The sequence below is a fragment of the Protopterus annectens genome, chromosome 7.part0, assembly GCF_019279795.1.
Source record: "Protopterus annectens isolate FY-2018-M chromosome 7.part0, PAN1.0, whole genome shotgun sequence".
NCBI lineage: Eukaryota > Metazoa > Chordata > Ceratodontiformes > Protopteridae > Protopterus > Protopterus annectens.
This window is the reverse complement of record NC_056739.1, coordinates 1,745,609,262-1,745,630,904: the sequence shown is the minus strand read 5'-3', so window position 1 is coordinate 1,745,630,904 and position 21,643 is coordinate 1,745,609,262. Positions and strand designations below refer to the sequence as shown.

Below are 21,643 nucleotides of genomic sequence, written 5' to 3'. Positions count from 1 at the left end.
CTTTATTTTAGACCCTTGTTGTTTATTTTTTCTGTAGCTTTATTTCAGACCCTTGTTGTTTATTTTTTCTGTAGCTTTATTTCAGACCCTTGTTGTTTATTTTTTCTGTTATTTTTTCTGTAGCTTTATTTCAGACCCTTGTGTAGTACTGCTTATACAGTCAGTGTAAAACGGAGAAAGTGCCCCTCCCCCTGTAGTACTTCAGCACTGCTTTCCTGCCCTATGCTGTGAGAATAGAATGTATATCAGCCCAACACTATGGTTATACATTTATTTTATTAAATTATTAACTTTTGTCTGATTTGATATTTTTTTTTATAAAGCTTTTGCTGTTTACTACCACTAGTAGGCATTTACACCCTCCTGCACAATTGTTTTGAACTGCATGTATACTGTAGCCCATTTGCTGGCTGTACTTGATGCAACTGAGGTTGTTTTTGTCCTTTTAACATTTACTTGCAAACAGATTATCAGTGACATCTATGCACAATTGTGGCATTTTATTATAATTACTAAATAGTGTTGCCTGTAAACATTTTAACAATTATGTTTTAATAACAATGATGCTTTAGAAAAACTCAAGCTACTTGCCTGGCAATCAGTCTTGTTGTTTATCTTATCTTTTCAACATTTCCTGTAACCATTCAGTCTAGGAAGGTCTGAGCTCACATTTTATACTCTATAAACTATAATTAATTATTTTGGCATTTTTCTTTTAATGTGATTGTGATTTGCATAACTATGCATTTATACAACATAAATAGACATTATTTTACAATTACCTTACATGGATTTCAGTATTTTTTTATTTATTTATTTATCTATTTAACTGTCCTGCCATTAATTTTACAAAAACTGTTTGAATAATACCATCTGTGATTTTATTTATTTTTAAAATTCAGAACTTTAACTGTTTGGTGTTACTATACAATTATAACATATGTTTATTTATATTTGCTGCTGTCTGCCTTTTGCTTTTGTGCATTGTAAACAAATGTACTCTAGATGAAAAGAACACACATGCATGTCTGTCTTGTATATGTATATCTTTATACAAGCATGTCAGTCTTGTGACTTTAAATCTTTATTCTTATTAACTATTTTTATTTAATTTATACACTAGAACACTTTTGTTTACCTTTTGACTATGCTACTGAATGGCATTCATATGCTTTACTTTACTGTAGTACTGATAGATGTCTTGCTTTAACCGAATGAAAGTAAAACATTTAAGAATGATTTGTCCCTACCATCCTAGCATGTATGCTTAACCATTTTCAAAACATAAACATATTATAAAATATATTTCTTTTGCACAGATTAACTGTGTATGCAGGAAATTCCCAGTCTTTGTCAGTTGAGCTAATTTATTTCCTTTATCCTGCAACTGCTGTTGAATTTCCTGTGATATTGCATGGTCTTTCTGACATTCTTTAGTAAGCTGTTCTGCTGAATTTGAAACTCCTATGCACTTTTGAAAAGATGTGTGTATAACTTGTCTAAGCTTCCTGAACTCATTGTGTCTGTCTTTTAGAAGTTTATTACATTTCTTTGTAACAAAATGTACTAGAGTTTCTATCAGTAACTGATTTGACTGTTGTTGCAACTCTGAAATAAACCTTTTACATCTGGTGACAGAACATAACTGTCTAACGTTTGAATATAATGTCAACATATTAACTTTTCCTGGTTCTTTACCTTTACAATTTTTGTCTGTACAGTCTAACCTTTGGATAATGTCATGCACTGTATTTTTATGACATTGTACACACAATAAACATTTTTATACCACACATGATTTTATTTCAGATACCAGTCAAATATTATAATCCATTTGCATAATGCCTTACTATCAAATTGCAATCCATTTGCATAATGCCTTATTATTAACTTGCCCTAATAAGGTTTTACATTTGCTAATATGCTGTATATACATTTATTCTGTTATTATTATTACCTCTATGGCATTCATACTGTATGTAACACAGAATAATTTTCTTACCAGTCAACAGACAGGCAGATGGCCAAGCTGCTTTACTGTAGATGGTTGAAAAGTTTCTGTAGTCACTTGTGAAGTTGGTACAGCAAAACTGGCAGATTCAGTCTTACAACTTCGTCTTGTACCTTTTCTGGAGAATTTATGGAACTGCTCCACCTTCCTGCAATGCAGTCTCACCGGATTTGGATGTCTATTAAACTGTATTGCTACAAACTGTTGAAAACTATAGAAATCTGAAGTACTTCACATAAACGTTACTGTGCTTTTACAGGAGTGACATTACCCATTCACTTCCCCTGTTTTTGGATACAGGCTAGGAACGTTGTCAAAGGATCACCATTGAAAAATTATATTGATGCTTACTGGATCCAAAGTATCACGTGAGGGTCACCATTGAAAAATTATATTGAGCTGCTCTGCTTACTTGCTTGCTTGGTGGATTTGAAGTCTTCTTAAAACACACAGTCTTGCTGTGCTGTTTACTGCTGAATCAGAGACACATCATGACTCCATCTGTAGTCTGTTTAAAGTGCCAAGCCTTTCAAATTACACACTGATAAAGAAATATATTTTGCAGCTATAAGCACAGTTACAGATAACTTATTTTATAACAAACCACACGTAGTCTGTCAGATTTGTAGCATATATTTACAAAGTTTTCCTTCATTACAGATATGAATGATGACTTCTACAAAATACTTCTCTCTGTCCTTCTCTCACATAACTGAATTACTACAATAGCTAAATACAGAGCTAGTCACGCACACAAGAGGTTGTTATTTCCTCAGTATATTTTTCTGGCCTTCTATGGGAAGTCACATAATGTCTGTTTTTAGACTTTTCTATTGTCCTTTTGTGATTTAAGCACTTTTGCTGATGTGAGGATGCCATTCTGAAAGGAAACATCTGTATAAGCTGTTCCTACTGGAAAAACATCACATATTGCTGAATTTATAAAAAAGGATGTCTGTTAATAGATATTTGTTCTGCAAACATGAGAAAATCATATAATCCTTGCTTTCCAATATTGCTTTGTTAGGCTTTTCTTTTTGATGCTGTGAAGAGAAGCCTGTCTGTTATACATGTAGTATGAATGCACATTTTACATTGCTAAACTCTATACATATATTCAAGCAAACTTTTTATTCTATGCTTTATCTTTCAGCATATTTATATTCATAATATCTAACACATGCTTCCAGTGTTTCTCAGCTATTGCTATGTTGGAGTTTTTGCACAATCCCAAAAAGCCTTGCCACATTACTGTACTTTTCATTATATAGACACACAGCCATGACTGTATCACACCCAGCTGCAAGATGCACAGTTGTTTCCAGTTCTGTTTTACATGATCTGCATTTGTCTGTTTCTCCTACTTTTCCTACAGACTTTTTGTAAACCAGTGGGTAAGTAGTCCACTATCTTGGGTCACTATTATTAGTCATTAATTGATTGGTTTAAATTCACCTCCCCTTAACCAAACCTGTGTCATATCCTGGTCAATATGTGGTTGATCTATGATATTTTTATACTTGTCACTATATCTATGGGCTTTCCAATGTTCCTTTCTTCTCATCCTTTTTTTCAATATTCATGCTTTTGTTTTTTGCACTTTAAGTTGCTGTCTGATCATCGATTTCTGGTTTGATTTCCATTCCTACTTCTTATAAAAATGCTTCTACTATGCAAAGTTTTCATCTTAGATATCTTCTCTTCATGTTTTGGAACTTTCACTGTATTAAAATCTGATGAGGTCAGCAAATATGTATGCAGTCCCACAATTGCAGACCTATATATGTAGTCAGTTTTGAGGAGACCCATAACTCTGCTTTTTTATACCATTTGATAGGCATTGAACTTTTTTCTTCTTGTCCAACTGAGTCAATGCTTTTTGGGGCCAGTCAGTCACACCAAAACTAGAACTGTTAAAACCTGAAGAGTAAGTTGATTTATACCATGGACTTTATTCCTAGATGTCAAGGCAATTGTCAGTATTAGCTTTAGTCTTCTGAAATATTCCTTACTAAGCTTTTTTCTTATTTGCTCATGATTTATTGCTAGCCTGTCATCTATTTCCAGATATTTAGATACTCCCTCCTGTTCATATTCCTTTATATCACATTCCTGGCCCAGACCAATATTTTCTGTTCATATTCCTTTATATCACATTCCTGGCCCAGACTAATATTTTCTGTTCATATTCCTTTATATCACATTCCTGGCCCAGACCAATATTTTCTGTTCATATTCCTTTATATCACATTCCTGGCCCAGACTAATATTTTCTGTTCATATTCCTTTATATCACATTCCTGGCCCAGACTAATATTTTCTGTTCATATTCCTTTATATCACATTCCTGGCCCAGACTAATATTTTCACGGTGCTTGCAGATTTCCTTTTATAAATATTACTTTTAATCATTTATCAAGACCAGTATCATTGTTGTTTCATCTGACAAAGTTTTAACCATTTTTAGTTGTGTTTTCAGATCCTCATTTGATTAACTATACAATTTCAAATCCTACACAAAAAGAAGATGAGTTGCCTTTAAACAAGCTTGATTTCAGGAAAATTGCCTATAACCATAGATTGATCTGGATCTGTTACACAAGCAACTTAATGGGTTAAGGGCCAGATAAAACAGCAGTGGCCCCAAAGAATCACCATGGAATATCCCCCTTTGAATTTTTATCCCTGGGGAAATAATTTCCCCTTTGCTGCAGCTGAGGTGCTAAGTATTTTGCCATTTATTCACAGTCACTGCAATGATATTGATCAGTGTAGGGTGTATCTTGTAAATCTGTAAACATTGCATTATCCATGGGGTTTGCCACTGTTTCATAGTCACTGCAATGTAATTAGTCAGTGTAGGGTGTATCTTATACATCTGCAAAAATTCCATTGTCCATGAATGTGGGATGCTGTTGAATGCTTTTTTTATAATCTGTCTGTGCCTGTCTTAGATTCTTCCACTTTTACAGCTCTCTGTTATGACTTTATTTAACAACTGGTGATCCTTTGTTCCAGTGTTTTCTTCTATTGCCATGACTGCATTTTTTCCTTAATGGTTATAAACTCTGCATCAATTCAAGTATGAAATGTTATAGTGTCTTTCTTTACTAGTGTTTTATTTTACTGCCATAACTGCATTTTTGTTCTGAATGGCTATAAACTCTGCATCAATTCAAGTACATAATTTTTGTAGTGTAGAAAGGCAAGTTATTGGTCTATAGTTCTTAGGAAGGCTTGCAGATTCATTCTTAATGAGGTGTATCATTTTTCCCTATTGTCAACCAGGTTGGTGTCTACTTTGGATGTGGTTAAAAATAATTTTTACTCAGGGCTAAATCTTTGTGCAAAGCTGTTAACACCTTTAGCCACAAGTTAAGTACTGCATCTACAATCCAACTTTTCCAGTTAGGAGTGTTTCTTAATTTTCTCTCAGTTTCCCCTGAGTGTTACTTAATCCCATTTCATATCTTCTATATTAGAGCTTCTTACCGTTTCTTTTAATTCTTCTATCCATTTGGCATCTTTGTTATGTTCAAATCGATGTTCATATATGCTTCTCCAGAATGTACCTTTTACTTCTCTTTTTCGTGGTATTTCTATTGCTTTTGCAGTTTCCCAATTCTCTGTCAAACTGTTTTGTGTTATCAATGAATTGCTTGTTTTGCAGTTTTTTACTTGTCTGCATACCATCTAAACTTTTTTGTTTTGTCTGATATTTTTTGTTTTTTATTGCAAACAATGTATGATAAATACTGATCTGTTACCATACTGTGTGTTGCTTTTAATGCATGTCTCATTAATATTTTTTCATGATCTGTGCCCTTTACTGGATTCTTCTTAATAGCTTTATTTCACAACTAAGTTGTTTTATAGTCTAATCTGTTCATTGTTTCCATGGTAGCATTGTACTTGTTCCCTTTCTTTCATTTTTATTTTATATATTTTGTGGCAATACTTAATCTGTTATTAGTTTAGCTGCATGGTAGTATACTCTATTTATTTTGTTATATCACTTGAATTTCACTTAATAGTCCTGAGTACTGTGTTCATCTGTTTTACCATCTTCTAACATTTGTTTCTTATTTACTGTTTGTAATCTGTTCCTTTCATTTATCTTAATAAGTCTGTCCATCTCTATTAAATCAGGATGGTCTTGTCTTAGACCATTTTCTTCTGCACTGGAGTACCTTATTTGCTGTCTATGCCCTGCTCTTTCCATTGCTGTGCAGTTCTTACTGGACTTTCATGCAAATCCTTCTTCTGGGGCCCCATTGGTCCATCAGGTTGTAGTATCACCTGTGTCAGAGTTGTTACTGTTTCCTCCTCTTTCCCGCTAATTAATACTAAGTGGACTTTTATGTGAATCTCCAACAAAAAGGTTCAGAACAGCACCCTGTATTATATCTTTTTCAGCTGCATCCTGCTTTATCTGTTGCTTCTCCATCTGGGAACCATTGGCTTATGTTGTAATATTACCTGTGTTGGAGTTTCCACACTAAATCCTTCTCTTAGCACTTCAGTTTCTATTTAATTTCTATTTCACTAATCTTCTTTTTTAGATTCCACCATTGTGATTTTTTTTTTTTTTTTTTTTTTGTATTTTTGAACTTTCTCATATCGGGGTGTCTTTACCTGTGTTTCTCTTCAAAATACCTTTGAAGCTGTATTTTTGTATTGAAAGGTTTGGCTTTCTTCTCTGCATAAATATCTGCCATACCAAACCTCTTTTACTTTCCCATGTCCGTGTTACTTTTTCTTTCTTTATACCTTTCAATAACCTTTGTTTTGTTGTTGTTGCTGTTGCTCTTTATCCATAGCTCTCAATTTCTTAGCAGAGGAAATCTGGACAAAGACAAAAATAATAGTGGTATAGACAGCCAAAAATAGGGACAGATTTTAAATATTGTTCTTATAAACTTAGAAAGTTGATAAAATAAAAAGGTTTGTGTTGGCATGCATTTTTTTAAGGGTATGAAGTCTAAAACTCAGATGTGTTTCATTATTCAGTGACCTCAATCTTCAACAATTTGCCAAAAAAACACAAGTTTTATGAGGAGCAGACCAAATATTTGAGCCAAAAATCTGTACATTCTGCAAAAATCTGGACAGCTGAGAGGTTTGACTTTATATCAGTTTATATGTCCATTATAAACTGCACTAGTCTACATAAAGCATGCTACTTTATATTTCTGTGGTATTATATTGTTTTTTGTTTAAATATGTTATAGAGTATGACCTATGTGATTTATTAATTTGACTCCTATTTCAAATTCTATTCTACTTAATGTGTGCTATGTTATAGTTCCACTGTAGTACACCCTGTTCTGTTGGAGTGTAACCCTCCAGGCTGCGGCTAAAACTGGCCTTTCTGACTGCGTGCTCTACACTGATGAACAAACATAAATAAAACAAAACAAAAAAGTCAAGTTTTACTGGAATTTAGTGATGTAGGAGCAGAATTAGGTAGTCAGTGATGGGTGAGCACATCATTTTTTTATCTTTCAGTGATATTTGTAGTTTAAAGCAGAAAGTAACAAAAAGTCTGCATGCTCTGACTGCAAATATTGCATTTTTTATTAGACTAGTTAAAATTAATTTTGTGTGTACATGTGTGCATAGGGGGATAGGGGAAGGTAGTTTGTGCCTTGTTCCATGCTGGCAGAATAGAGACTGCTGTTATACCCTTGAATGTATAGAGTATAGAGAATGTATAGAGAATGTCTAGAGTTTAACTGCATTTATTTTCAAATATTTGGGGAATTGTTTACAGACCCTTATATACTCTGTGGGTTAGGGTTTTCCATTGTCAGGGCATAAGAGACTGTGCATTAGGATTTCACATCTCACTCATATACTTTCCATCGTATCCTACCTACACACACACACACACACACACACACACACACACACACACACGTATTATTCCAATACATACATGTTGCTAGATCACATTCTCCTAATCTTTCCCAACTTTATTTTGTACTGCTGTGCCTTAAGATGTAAACTGCTATAAAGAAGTATATCTTGGCTGTTTACGATAAATTAGAGAATGGGTGACCTGTAGCTCGCATCCTGATTGGAGAACAAAGTTCTCTAGCAGGGTGTTAATCTACAGGTAATGCCCACTGAAAAATGAGTCCGCCACTTCACAGTAGCTTATACTGCCATGGAGCTTGGACTGGAAAAAAAAACTAACCGCCACCATTATTTTACTGCCGCTAAGCAGCGCTTTTGCTGTTTAGCGAAGGTAAAATAAAATGTGTGTGTGTGTGTGTGTGTGTGTGTGTGTGTGTGTGTGTGTGTGTGTGTGTGTGTGTGTGTGTGTGTGTGTGTGTGTGTGTGTGTGTGTGTGTGTGTGTGTGTGTGTGTGTGTGTGTGGTGTGTGTGTGGTGTGTGTGTGTGTGTGTGTGTGTGTGTGTGTGTGTGTGTGTGTGTGTGTGCGTGTGTGTGTGTGTGTTTGTGTGTGTGTGTGTGTGTGTGTGTGTGTGTGTGTGTGTGTGTGTGTGTGTGTGTGTGGTGTGTGTGTGTGTGGGTGTGTGTGTGTGTGTGTGTGTGTGTGTGTGTGTGTGTGTGTGTGTGTGTGTGTGTGGTGTGTGTCTGTGTGTGGGTGGTGTGTGTGTGTGTCTGTGTGTGTGCATACAAATTATGGTTGTGTGTGGTGTGTCTGTGTCTGTGTGTGTGTGTGTGTGTGTGTGTGTGTGTGTGTGTGATGTGTGTGTGTGAGTGAATACATGCATGAAAGTAGAAGAGGCTGTGTGTGTTTATGTCTGTGTGAGAGAGCGTATGCATGTATGAAAGTGAGAGAGAGATGATCAAAAATAAATGAAACAGAAAAAAGCGAGTGTGCGTGTTTATGTTGCTGTCTGCCTGTGTGAGTGAATACATGCCTAAATGCAGAAGACAGTGTGTGTGTGTGTGTGCGTGGGTGGTGTGTGTGCGTGGGTGTGTGTGTGTGTGTGTGTGTGTGTGTGTGTGTGTGTGTGTGTGTGTGTGTGTGTGTGTGTGTGTGAGAGAGAGAGAGAGAAAGTGAAGAGTGAGGGTAATCAGGCAATCCCTGGCAGCAGCAACATCAGTTAAGAGGTCTGTGTACCTCTCATACCTCTTCCTACAAGAAATCTAGACAGAGCCACAAATATCGGGGAAACAAAGGACCAAATAGAAGGACAGATTTTAAATATTGCTCTTATAAACTTAGAAAGTTGCTAGAATAACAGTGTTTCCATTACCATTTATTTTCTGAAGGATATGAAGTCTGAAAACCCAAATCTCTGTCATTATTTTTATTTATTTAACATTTGTTAACCGTGAAAGTCCAACTTGGAACAAAGCCAATTTTCAGCAGAGGCCTAGGGAGAAACACTCCAAATGCATGTCTTTGAACGTGGGAGGAAACCAGCACCCAGAGGAAACCAACACGAATGCAGGGAGGACATACAGACTCTGCACAGAAGGCACTCCAGCCGAGAATCGAACTGGAGAACCTCTTGATGTGAGGCGACAATGCTACCGCTGCACCACTGTGCCTCCCAAGTGAATTTGATTCCCAGTGATTTTACAGAACACTACAAATTCTATGAGGAATGGACCAGCTGTATGAGACAAAAATTTGAACGGGTGAGAGGTATGCTCTCGACTCTTAGCTCAAGATAACTGCATAAGCCTAAAATAAAGGGGGGGTGGAGGCTTAAAATAGAAAAGGATTTTAATTATTGCTCTTATAAAATTACAAACTTGCTTAAATAAAGGATTTTTGTTAGCATGAATTTTCTGAAGAAAATAAAAGTCTGAAACTCAAATGTATGTCATTATTTGGTAATGTCAGTCTGCAATGACTGCCAACAAACCAAAAGGGACCAAAAAAATAAAGTAAATACCTGGATATGTTTTTAAGTGTCATATTTTGGATGTAAAATGTTTCCTCCAACACCATTAACATTTATTACAGCAAGTCTGGAACATTAGGTGTAGGAGCTATTTTACATCAAAAACATATAAAAAAATATGTAGTAGTAAAAAAATAATAAGTAAGTAAAACACAACAATTTTACAGACACCCCATTCTCTAAGAGTAATAATCCCCTCTAGGGTGTGTGTTTCTGTGGAAATAACACCCTTCCAGGGGTGTAGTGGCCCTCCGTCTGTGGCATTGGGCCACAGAACACCCCTGGGTGGGCGTTATTTCCACAATAATACACACTCTGTTCGACATTATTGCTTGCTTAATGCTCTAGCTGAAAGCTGCTTATGTCTAGTTAGGACTGAGTGTTGTTTTTATGTTGTAAGGCTGCATACATAGTATCAATTTTCTCACCATTCCTTGCTCACTGTACTGTTTTGAACAGTCATACTCTATGCTGTTAAGTGACATCTTGATCGATAACTGTGTGACTTCTTACTCTGGCCTAGTATAAATGTTTTCTGTACCATGCTGCTTCATGATTTTGATCCTTTGTAAATTAGTCACTTGTTTTCAGATGCTGTAATCGTAGGCTCATACTAACAGATGTTGAATACGTATATGGTTTAGTTGTACACATCTTTTCACATATGTGCAGTGACAAGTGTCTAAGGTCATAGCAGATATAAAGAAAACCACATATAATGATAAGCTAGCAAAACTGCATTCCCACCTTTATTCTCATTTGCTTTTTTGTTTCTTTTCAGATTCCAAATTTGTAGGCTCAGCCTACATTCAAGAGAGCCATTTACCAGGTAGCCTTGCTGATGATGATGACAAAATTTACTTCTTCTTCAGTGAGATAGGGAAGGAATATAACTTTTTTGAGAATATCATAGTTTCTCGGATTGCACGTGTCTGTAAGGTGAGAATGCTTTATGAAAAGTAAACTCTACTTGTAACATATAACAAATGTTTTGTATAGACCAGTGATGGCAAACCTTTTGGGCTCCATGTGTCAAAAGTTTGGAAAATGCATATTGTGACTCTGCTGGTGTGTCACCCCCACCTCTCCCCCGAACAAAAGAGAAACAATTCTTTACATATTCATTTATTTAAAAAAAATTACAGTGGTGCAGCGGTAGCGTTGTTGCCTCACAGCAAGAGGTTATCCCGTTCAATTCACGGCTGGAGTGCGGGGAGTGCCTTCTGTGTGGAGTCTGCATGTCCTCCCCGCGGTTGGGTGGGCGTTCAAAAGACATGCGTAAATGGGCGTGCCTTCGTTGAAGGTTGAACGTTGAGCTGCCACCTCAACATTTGTGAAAAATATACTGCTAATCATTAGCGGACCACAGTTCCGCTGTGGCAACCACTAACCGGGAAAAGCCGAAAGACAAACAACAACAGTCCAATCATGTGTGCTGCTATGTATTATAAAATTAAAAGAAAAATCAGTGACTTACAACAGAGAAAACGATATGCTCACTGATAATTAATAGTGCACCAAAAAATTACCCTACTTTTAATAGGAATTTTAAATTGAACTGAAAAAATATGGAACACATTGTATTTGATTTGATTATCAATTAATGACTTTTTTGTTGCTGAGTTTTACTAGACAAGCACAGGGTCACATATTTCTTGTATTTTTATTCATTCAGTTTCTTTGCGTTGGCGTTGGTGAAAATGTCGTGGCTTGTCAGGTTCGCCATCACTGGTATAGACAAATATGTACAATACAGGTAGAGAAACACAACTGCAGATTTGCAAACAATATTTTGAATGCATGTACAAATGTACAGAATTTGTCAGTGACATCTTCATTCACTTGTAGGTTTACAGTGTATAGTGGTAAGTAAATGCTTTGTGCTTTACAGCTGCCACTACAAATATATTCAGGAATATTGCACTTGTTAAAAATAGCACAATATTTACAATGCAGCTTTTAATGTCAAGGTAGAAAAAAGCAATTAAATGTATATTGAGAAGGGGAAATGACTATAGCATGAATATTATATACAGTGTCAATATTGTGGCAATGTGCTAGAAATTTTAATTTTCCTTTATATGCTTAACTCTTTTCTTTATAGCAGGTACAGGCACCTTCTGTAAAGATCATGTCTAAAGGTATGAAACAGCCTTTTGTTTTTGTATAAAAAATGTGTTCACATGCATCATTATCCATTCAAACACATTTTTATATATAAAAAAAAAAAGTTGTTTTGCAGCTGTTTGCAAATAAAACCTTTTAAAATTTTGCTTCTGAGCACTGAAGATATCCTTCAGCATAAAAACAATGGCTATCTCTCCTCTGCTACTTTCCTAGACCGATCTAAAGCATTTGACATGGTCCCACACAAACAACGTATCTCTGTCCTCAATAACCTATCCTTCTCACAATCAGTCACCAACTGGTTTCAGAGTTACCTGTCTGACCGCCAACAGTCCGTTGTATGGCAGAATGACATATCTCCCCAACTACCTGTCTCTATAGGGGTTCCCCAAGGATCCATCCTTGGACCGCTACTCTTCTCTGTTTACACCAATAATCTAGCCTCTGCCACCAAACATGGCACACTCATACAATACGCAGATGACTCTACCATCATCTGCTCAGCCCAGTCCCTACCAAAACTGCAAAAAGTCACACAGGAAGCCTTTTCCTCTGTTGACACATGGTTATCCGATGCCCAATTAATACTCAACCCAAACGAAACTAAACTACTCATCTTCCAACCCGCCAAACATACTCAAAACAACTCTCACTTTAACATCACAGCAAAAGACAACACCACTATATACCCAACTGAACACACCAAATTGCTGGGAGTGGAAATAGACAATAAACTAAAATTTGACATTCACATATCCATGACCATAAAAAAAGTCCACAAAAAACTAGGAGCGTTATACAGAAATAAGCAATTTCTCACCAAAGCAGCAAAGATTTCAATAGCAAATTTCCACCTTATCCCCACCCTACTTTATGCCTCTCCAATATATACCAACCTAAGGCAATGTGATCTAAACGAGCTAGAGACCTGCTACAACAAAATCGCCAAATTTGCCACAGGGGCATCCTACCGTAGTCACCACTGTCTCTCACTTGCTGAACTGGGCTGGCTTGAACTGCCTCCCCTCCGTCAGTGGTATCAACTCTCACTTGCCCACAAACTAGTAAACCATCCACTAAATGTCCCATCCCTCCAGAATCTACTTCAACCCTATCGCACCACCAGACCACTAAGATCCAGCAACAAAAATCACTTGCAGATCACTAAAGCCAATAACTCTGCTGGTGAAGCACTATTCTCTTGCACCATAGCCAAATTATGGAACTCCCTCCCACCCACAGTTACCTCCGTAGCATCATGCACCCACTTCAAAACTTTACTAAAAGCGCACCTAAAAACATGCTGGCTATGCCCTTGCAACTCCCACTATATCATCCTCCCCATCCATCCACTACCTTTCTTTCCACTCCACTAACTACCTTGATTATAGCAAGCTCAGATGCTCATAAGCCTAGTACTTATTATACAGCAGGAACTTCTTATTGTAACATTTGTTAATGTCTATTATGTACTTCACAGATAAAGATTCTAGTTGTCTATTGATGTACTATGTTCTTTATCTGTAAATATGTTGTAAGTAATTGCTATGTTAAATTGTTAATCGCTATGTAATCCAATGCAACTACTGTCTGTTTATTTAACTGTGGAGCTTTTCTCCCCGGGCCTCCGCTCAAAATGGACCTATGTCCAGTCGGACACTCCCGGTCAACAAATTTAAATAAATAAATAAATAAATAAATGTTTACAGCATGAATATTCATGGATGGACAAGCGGTGCTTATGTCACTTTGGGTTCCATTTGTAATTACGCTCGATTAGCATCGATAAGTACTTCTTATATAATTGCAAAACTGTTAAAATTAACAGTAACAGTGATCATTATTTTTTTGCCAAGCTGTTAATTAAACAGTTTGGCAATTACATAACTAATTTACAGGTACCTACCTATGCTAATCCAGCATAATTAGAGCTAGAACCCAAAATGACGTAAGCACTGCCTGCCCACCCACCCACGAATATTCATGCCTTAAACACGGATCGATAAATTTTGTTTTCTGTATTCGAAGGCAATCTTTTAAACTTTTATATATTTTTTAAAGATTGCAAAAAACTGTTTTCTTAAAAAGGAAAAGTTCATTTTGCCCATTCAAATATGATCTTTTAGAAGGAACTCTCACCTTGCTAAATGCACCTTTTCCTCTAACAGGTGATTGCAAACTCCCCTTAAGCAGGCAGCAGGAAGAGCTTTGAAATTCTTGGACCTCTCTACTGTCAGTAGAAAATTTGGTATGCAAATAAAAAATAAATCAAACAACAAAATATATAAGTAGAACATCATTTGAATTTCTGTTACCAGTACTCATTTTCTCTCAGCCTGATAGTCGGTTACCTCTTTCCGGTCTTGGCAGGTATAGATGTGCTGCACTCAGTCCTACTACTAGCAGTGATCAGTGACCTCCCCACCTGATTCTGTAGTGGAGATACATTTTGACATCCAGGAGGCCTTAAAAGCTTCCCCTGCCTCAGGCCACTTTCATTATAGTGGTGCTCATGTCCTTTGTAGACCATCAAGCCTTTTAGTTATCTAATGTTCACTTACCCTACCTTATTGTTAGCAGATGTCCCCACTTTCCTTATCCTTTCATTGGTCAGTGTCCTCTGTGCTCTCAGAACTCACATACACATACTCTGGCAGTGACTGGATTATCCATATACCTATTCTTCTCACCCATCTGGCAGTAGTTGAATTTTATTTCCATGCCCTACTCTTAGTTTGGCGGCCTTTGGGTTACCCCACTCTTCAGAAGCCTGGTGTGCTACTAAAGTCAGCTAAAGTCCATTAGTAGTGTGCTGCTGAGGTTCATAATACTTCTCTTATATAACCGCCTTTCAGGATAGAGTAGGGTAATTGTTTTACAAGACAGTAATGGCCATCCAGCACTGCACTGCACTGCACTGTACTATTCTTGACTGAACACCTCCAAATTCCACAACTGCAGACATGCTGAAACCCTCATTTGGGCTGTCAGCATTGTGAAGCCATTCGGAGTCCACAGGGATAGTAACTTCTCCTGTTACTGAAGACATGAATCAGCTATCCAGTTCTATTTTGACATCCTGAGTAGGTAGAAGCCTTCATTAACATTTCCTATAATAAGTAAGCAGTGTATTAATTTAGAAGGTAGGTAGGACAGTAAGGCATAAAATAGAACAGGGACAACAGTCCATTTAGATTATTAACATATTCTAATTCAGGATGAGGTACAGTTCAACAGCAGTGACTAGATTATGGCACATCTTAAAACAGCCTTACTTATCTTGGAATATAGACTTTAACCATATATTGACAGTATAATTGTAACCTGTGCCATCAGTTCACTGTGACAGCTACTGGACTTTTAAGCGTTTAATGGGCATTTTAAGTCCTTAGGCTTAATAAAAAAATGCTGTCTACACATTTAGCACTTGCATGTCCTGGTTTGTGATCTCAGAAGGCAGCACATATTTTCTTTGTAGTCTCTTCCATATCTTGCCCTATCTTTTGTCTTCTTTTTTTTCACCTTATTTTCCAAGCTCTTATTTTGTCCTGTTATCCTGTATTCAGCATCAGTGGCAGCTGGTGACTTCAATCAAGGGGGGGGGGGGGCTGCAGGAGACAGCTAAATGGGTGTGGCCAATGGGAGGGTGTGGCCAACTAGAAGTGGGTGGAGCTATGATAAAAAAGGTAAAAACTGGGACTTTAATTAAATACGCTGTCCTGGGTGCCACTGCCAAACCATCATTATGAGAGTCCAATCAAGACAAAATGAATTGTAGAAGAAAAAAATATTTCAATGCATTGGCTACATGACAGCTTACTTAATATCCAGATGGAAACAAAATGGTTGCGAGGCATGAAAAAATAAATTACTTTTTAAATACATTACTGGAATGCCAGTCAAAATCAAGTATAAAAAAACAAGCAGCACTCAACTCAAACCACTTCTCCTTGCACTGCAGTTCTAATTATAATTTATATTCAGCTTTATAAAAGTACCAAGTAATATGCTGAAAGTAGCAATCTCTGTGATATCCTCACTTGTAAAAATGTTTCTTATCCAAAAAGACCTGCTGCCTGACAACAACTATCTACTTGTTTCATGGGGAAAACATGATCAAAGTAAAAAAATGAACAGCAAACAAGAAACAAGCTCAAGATAAATTGCTTAAAGGATTGCTGCACAGGTTATGGACCATGCATGATAGATTCTGTTTAGTTTATGGGTAAAGCCTGGAAAGATGACTGCAAGTCTCGAAAAATGTAATGAGCTTCTTAAAATACTGTAATACTTTTATTACAAATACTGTCATATGTATTTCAATACCAAAGGCTTCTATGCTGTCTAGTTATGTAAACATTCTCTGCATGGCAACAACAAAAAGGATTTAAATGTTGGTAGTTCTGTAACAGTATGCTTATTAAAGCTTACTTGCATCTTACAGTCTCAGACAAGCTTACCTGATGGTCATTAAAGCATTGCTACTTAAACACAGAGCAACAGGCACTGCAACGACATGCATTTTCTGAATAAGAAGAAGCATAAATAAACAGTATATAAATATGACAGAAAACATTCTGCAAAATCAAGGACAGATGAAAAGCCACTGTAGTACTTGTGTCTACCTTGGATTGGGGGATACTCTGCACACTTACACTGCATAACTGCTCCTTGCCTTGCTTGGACACATCCAGAGTCACTACGTGGGGGAGTGGGGAGCAACAAGTATGTCACAATTTGAAATGTCTCCGGCTGACGTTGATGACCCTGACACATTTGTCATACCTCTGAGCCACAGAGCAAGAAATCTGGAAACAGCCATAAACAGAAGTGGGACAAAGGCCCAAAAATAAGGACAATTTTTAAATATTGCTCTTATAAACTTAAAACGATAATAGAATAGTAGGTCTTGTATTAGTATGAGTTTTCTGAAGGGTATGAAATCTGAAACCCAAATGTCTGTCATTATTTTCTAACTTCACTCTTTAATGATTTGCCACTAATTTGACAGAAAACCACAATTTTATGAAAAATGGACCAAAAATGTGATGCAAAAATATAAAATAGCCACACAGTACAGCTGGGAACCTGTCAAAGAAGGGACACTTTTTTAATATTAGTACTGTTAACTTGAGCAGCTGACAAAATAAGAGATTCTACATGCATTTCTGAAATTAAAAGTAATCTATAACTCTGATCATTACAATTATTTATTAATTATAAACCCTCCACACTTTCTTCCAAATTTGCCATTTTGCGGAGGGATTATTAGGGGCAGAGCAACATTTTGAGCCAAAATCGGGGACAGCTGAGAGGTTTGGATATACCTAATTCTATAAAGTGATTTATTTGCAAGTACCTCTCATCCTCTTAATGCAGAATATCTGGACAAGGCCAAATATATTGGGGGAACATACAAACAGTACTAAAAATTGCTCTTGTATAAAATTAGACAGTTGACAGAACAACAGGTCTTGCTTTAGCATGCATTTTTCTGAAGAGTATGAAGTCTGAAACTCAATGTCTGTCATTATTTAGTGACTTCATTCCTAAATGATTTGCCAGAAAACCACAAATTTTATGAGGAACAAACCAAAAATAAGAAGCAAAAATCTGTTCATTCTGCAAAAATCTGGATAGTTAAGAGGTATAGTTCAGCTGTCTGAGTTTGCCACCCTCACCCCCCTCACAAAATCATGGTCGAATGGGGCCTCCCCCTGCAGCTATTCCAATGTCCCATTGCTTGGCTATTTTGCCCCATTTACCATAAACACTATAATGTGCATACTGGTTTACTTCTACGACAATTTGGATTTCATTTAAATGTTTTATTTTACATTTTACAGCACAAACACTAATAGATATCTGCTAAACTATGCAATGTAGTCTCACAATGAAAATAGACTTAGCATTAAAAATTCTCTGCCCTTGAAACTCATGTTCATTGAAACAGCATTGAAACCCACATTCAAAGAAAACACATATGGCCAGTGGCAGATAAAGATTAACTTTGGGCTGTTTTTAAATCATAGGCCCCTTACACTGGAAACATACATGTGTTCTTTGATACACCTTCCTGACTGTATTAAATTATATTCCTTGTATAATACAGTACAGCTGTTAGAGGGTGTTTTAAATGTATTGTTTTAAACATTTTTCAGTAAACAGTGAAACAAAATGCATGCAGCAGTAATGATAAAGCTGCCCAGTTCAGAACATTTCCATCATAAAAGTCTTCTCAAACTTCTACAGTCTTCCAGTATCAGTAAATATGCACAATCTCTGCAGAAGTAATAGTCATCTAAATAATTCCACATTAAAGAGATCTGTAACTATTGAAGAGGTTGCTGCTAGCAAACAACTTTATATTTCATTGTTTCATCTACAAATAAAGTGCCTGTTGCCGTTGAGGAATAAATTGCCTATGTTACATTAAAAAATGATAAGCTAGTAATATTGCAATAGGGAATGGATGGCAAACTGATAACAGGTTCATTGTTACTAAGTATGTCTGCCAAAGAGGACATTCTCAGGACTGCAGCATCCACCCCCTTTAAAAGTATCAACACAGTACAGTATCAGCAATGCATCTATATACTGCGGGAGTAGAACCCACAGCTTTCTGCATCAAAAGCAAGTACGCTACCTGTTGTGCTATTAACAATACATGCAGACTCAGCATAAGCAGCATTAAACTTCTCTTCAAGCTCTCTGCTCCTTGTAAAATCCACCCAACACTCAACTGTATCTCTCAAATTTGAAGCACAAGAAATCTGGAAAAGAAAATTTATTGGAGGGGGGACAAAAGCCCAAAAACTAGGGACATGTTTTAAACATTGCTTGTATAATCTTGGAAAGTTGCTAGAATAAAATGCTGTTACCACCATGCATTTCACTGCCAAGTCTTGAACCCTGGACCCTGTGCACTACAGTCAGAGCAATATATCACTATGCCAGATCAGCGGTTTCTTGAAAGACAGGTAGACTGAAACTTAAATGGCTATCATTTAGAGAATTCAATTCTCACCATAGCTCTCAACCTCTTAGCACAAAACGCCTAGACAAAGCCAATAATGGGGGAATACAACTCCCAGACATATTCAGTGAATTCAGTTCTCAACATAACTCGCAACCTCTCAGCACAAAAAACCTGAACAAAGCCAGTAATGGGGGAATACAGCCCCAAAATAGGGATACATTTCAAATATTGATCTTATAAACAGAAAATTGCTAGAATAAAATGTTTTGTGTTACCATGTACTTTCTGAAGAATATGAAGTCTGAGATTCAAATGCCTGTTATTATTTAGTGAATTCAAAATCTAGAAAACCACAGATTTCACAAGAACAAAAATATGAGGCAATAATTTCACAAGTGGTGGTGGGTAGGGAATTCAAGCTGTTGCTATTTCCTGAGTTCTCTCTATCCACCAGGTATAATTAGCTGGGACTTGTGTTTGTTTTCTTTATTTCTTTTTTACAGCTGGTTTTATTTTTGTTCTTTCTTTTTTACAGCTGAGGGGCTGCAGTCCTGCAGCCCAATAGCACGAGCCTCCCCTGTTCAGCATGTTCTGCTATATTTCTTGTTTGCTTACATACTTGCAAATTTTGTTTTCTTACAGTATCTTCTTGTTCCATTTCCGCTACTGATTGTTTATCTTTCAGTCTTTGGTCTTTCCATCCCTTGACCATGCTTCCTTCCCTCATCCTAGCTGTATCTTAGTTATCAATGTTGAGATGACTGCTTTTACTATATGGGCAGTCATGATACAGAAATGCCTGGTTTTTAAACATTTGACTAGGGAGAGATTTTCCCTGTTTGTTAGAAGAATAACCCTTTCTGGACATTAAAGATTTCATTAGTTCTGATATTAGCTACTGTTTTACCCCTTAAAATCCAGTTTTTATCCTTTGTCCCAAGCAGTCATCCTGTTTCTGAAACAGCAAACTGCAGTAGAATAACCCAGTAATATAGATGATATGCATGGCAGATGTCTTGCATGTTTTGGGGTTAGATAATCTGAAGGCTATTATTCTAATGTTGTATTGAGCTGCAAAGCAGTATCTGATTTGGTTTGCGTGTTTACCTATTGCATTAATCAAATAAGTCATGCAGGAACTGAGGCAGAGAAGGGACATAATGCCTTTCTGTTGTGCCACAGTGTAATCCTGGTGGACTAGTACTTCTGATAAAGAAGTCTGTCATGGTACATGTAGCTTTGGTAAGTAATAGACGTTATAAGCAATAAGTGCAACTTCTTAAATTTTGGTCTCCACTAAAAATAGGCAATAGGCCTAGTAGGACTAACCCTGTAAACAAAATGTAAATAAATAAAATAAATTATGGGACTGTTTCTCCTCCCTTATTTTCTAAGCAACTGCATATACTCATCCTCATGTATGATATTGTCCCCTGTTGCTTATACTTAACTTTTTCTGTCTTTCTCCTATCCTGTTTTTGTCTTTTGACCTTCCACCATGCTGTTTGAAAATACACTTTCTCATCCTGTATAGTCAAATTCATTTTTTTCTCTGATTGGTGTAAATAAATGCTAGGCTAATTGCCTTATCTTGTATGGTGTGACTGGTGCGCTACACAATTGCACAAGACTCCATCTGTTCATGCAGGTTAAACAGTTTATGCACAGTACTTTTGGTTTTGCCAGCAGATTAATAGCTGAGATGTCTGCACCCCTGCTTAGAGAGTGGAAAACAAGGAAGTTTTCTTGTGCTGCACCTTATGTTGACATGTAGTCAAGTTCAGCTTCCTACATTACAGCTTATAATATATGAAGTTCTGCAGAGTTTGGTGTTTTGGTGCCTATAATGTGTGTCAACAGATACTTGGAAGGTTTATTGTTTCACTCAGCCACATATTAACCGCTGCCACTCTGCATTTATCTTCCTCTAGCTTCCTGGTATTGCTGTGACAAATTGCTTCCAGATGGTGCATCCATTACCAGTCTGTCTGTCAGAGGTCATCCCATTAATGGGTTGCCTTGAGTTACATTTGCTTAACATTAAATAAGCATGCACCTCATGGCCTGTCAACTGGTTATTCTTTGCCACAGATAAGAATGCATTGGCTGCTTTAACTAATTGACATTGTCTTCTTTACTTTTGTTGTTCCATCAGGCTTCAGGGTATCTTACCTTTTCTTTGTTCTGTGCTTGCCATTGTACATTATCACATCAGCATGGTAAGAAAGAATTTTGGGTTGACAGCAACTTGTCTGAGCCCTTTGAAAAGGGTAACCTATGGGTGGGCAAAGACTGAGCTCTTGAGCATCATTTGCTCGAAGTTCAACCCACCAAGGGCTGTCAGTGAGTTGTGCCAGTAGTAGTGCCTTTTTGGGGGTACATTTCCTCTTCTTTGAGTTGGTGCAACTGTGGAGTTGGTATATATTACATGGGGAGGTTTGCCCCCTGAAAAAAAACATTTAGACAAGTATTTTTTTCTCTTTTTTGGGCGGAATGCAGTTTGGGGATTTTGATCCTTGGCATATTGAACTTCATCGTCTCATAGTGGAAGCTTTTGAAAAACAACCAACTCAGGGCCACACTGCTAACTTCTGAGCAACTACTGTAACCACAGGCTGCATTACTTCTGCAGCTACATAG

At 36.9% G+C, this 21,643-nt stretch overlaps 1 protein-coding gene across 2 annotated transcripts in view; it reads left to right on the top strand.

Moving 5' to 3' along the window:
* The window catches only part of SEMA4B (semaphorin 4B), a 1,355,182-nt gene that overhangs the window by 1,223,216 nt on the left and 110,323 nt on the right, over positions 1-21,643 (top strand). For both annotated transcript variants that reach the window (XM_044078286.1, XM_044078287.1), the window contains one exon: positions 10,679-10,836. In XM_044078286.1, the coding sequence (XP_043934221.1) occupies positions 10,679-10,836 (158 nt within the window). The remainder of the gene's footprint in view (positions 1-10,678; positions 10,837-21,643) is intronic.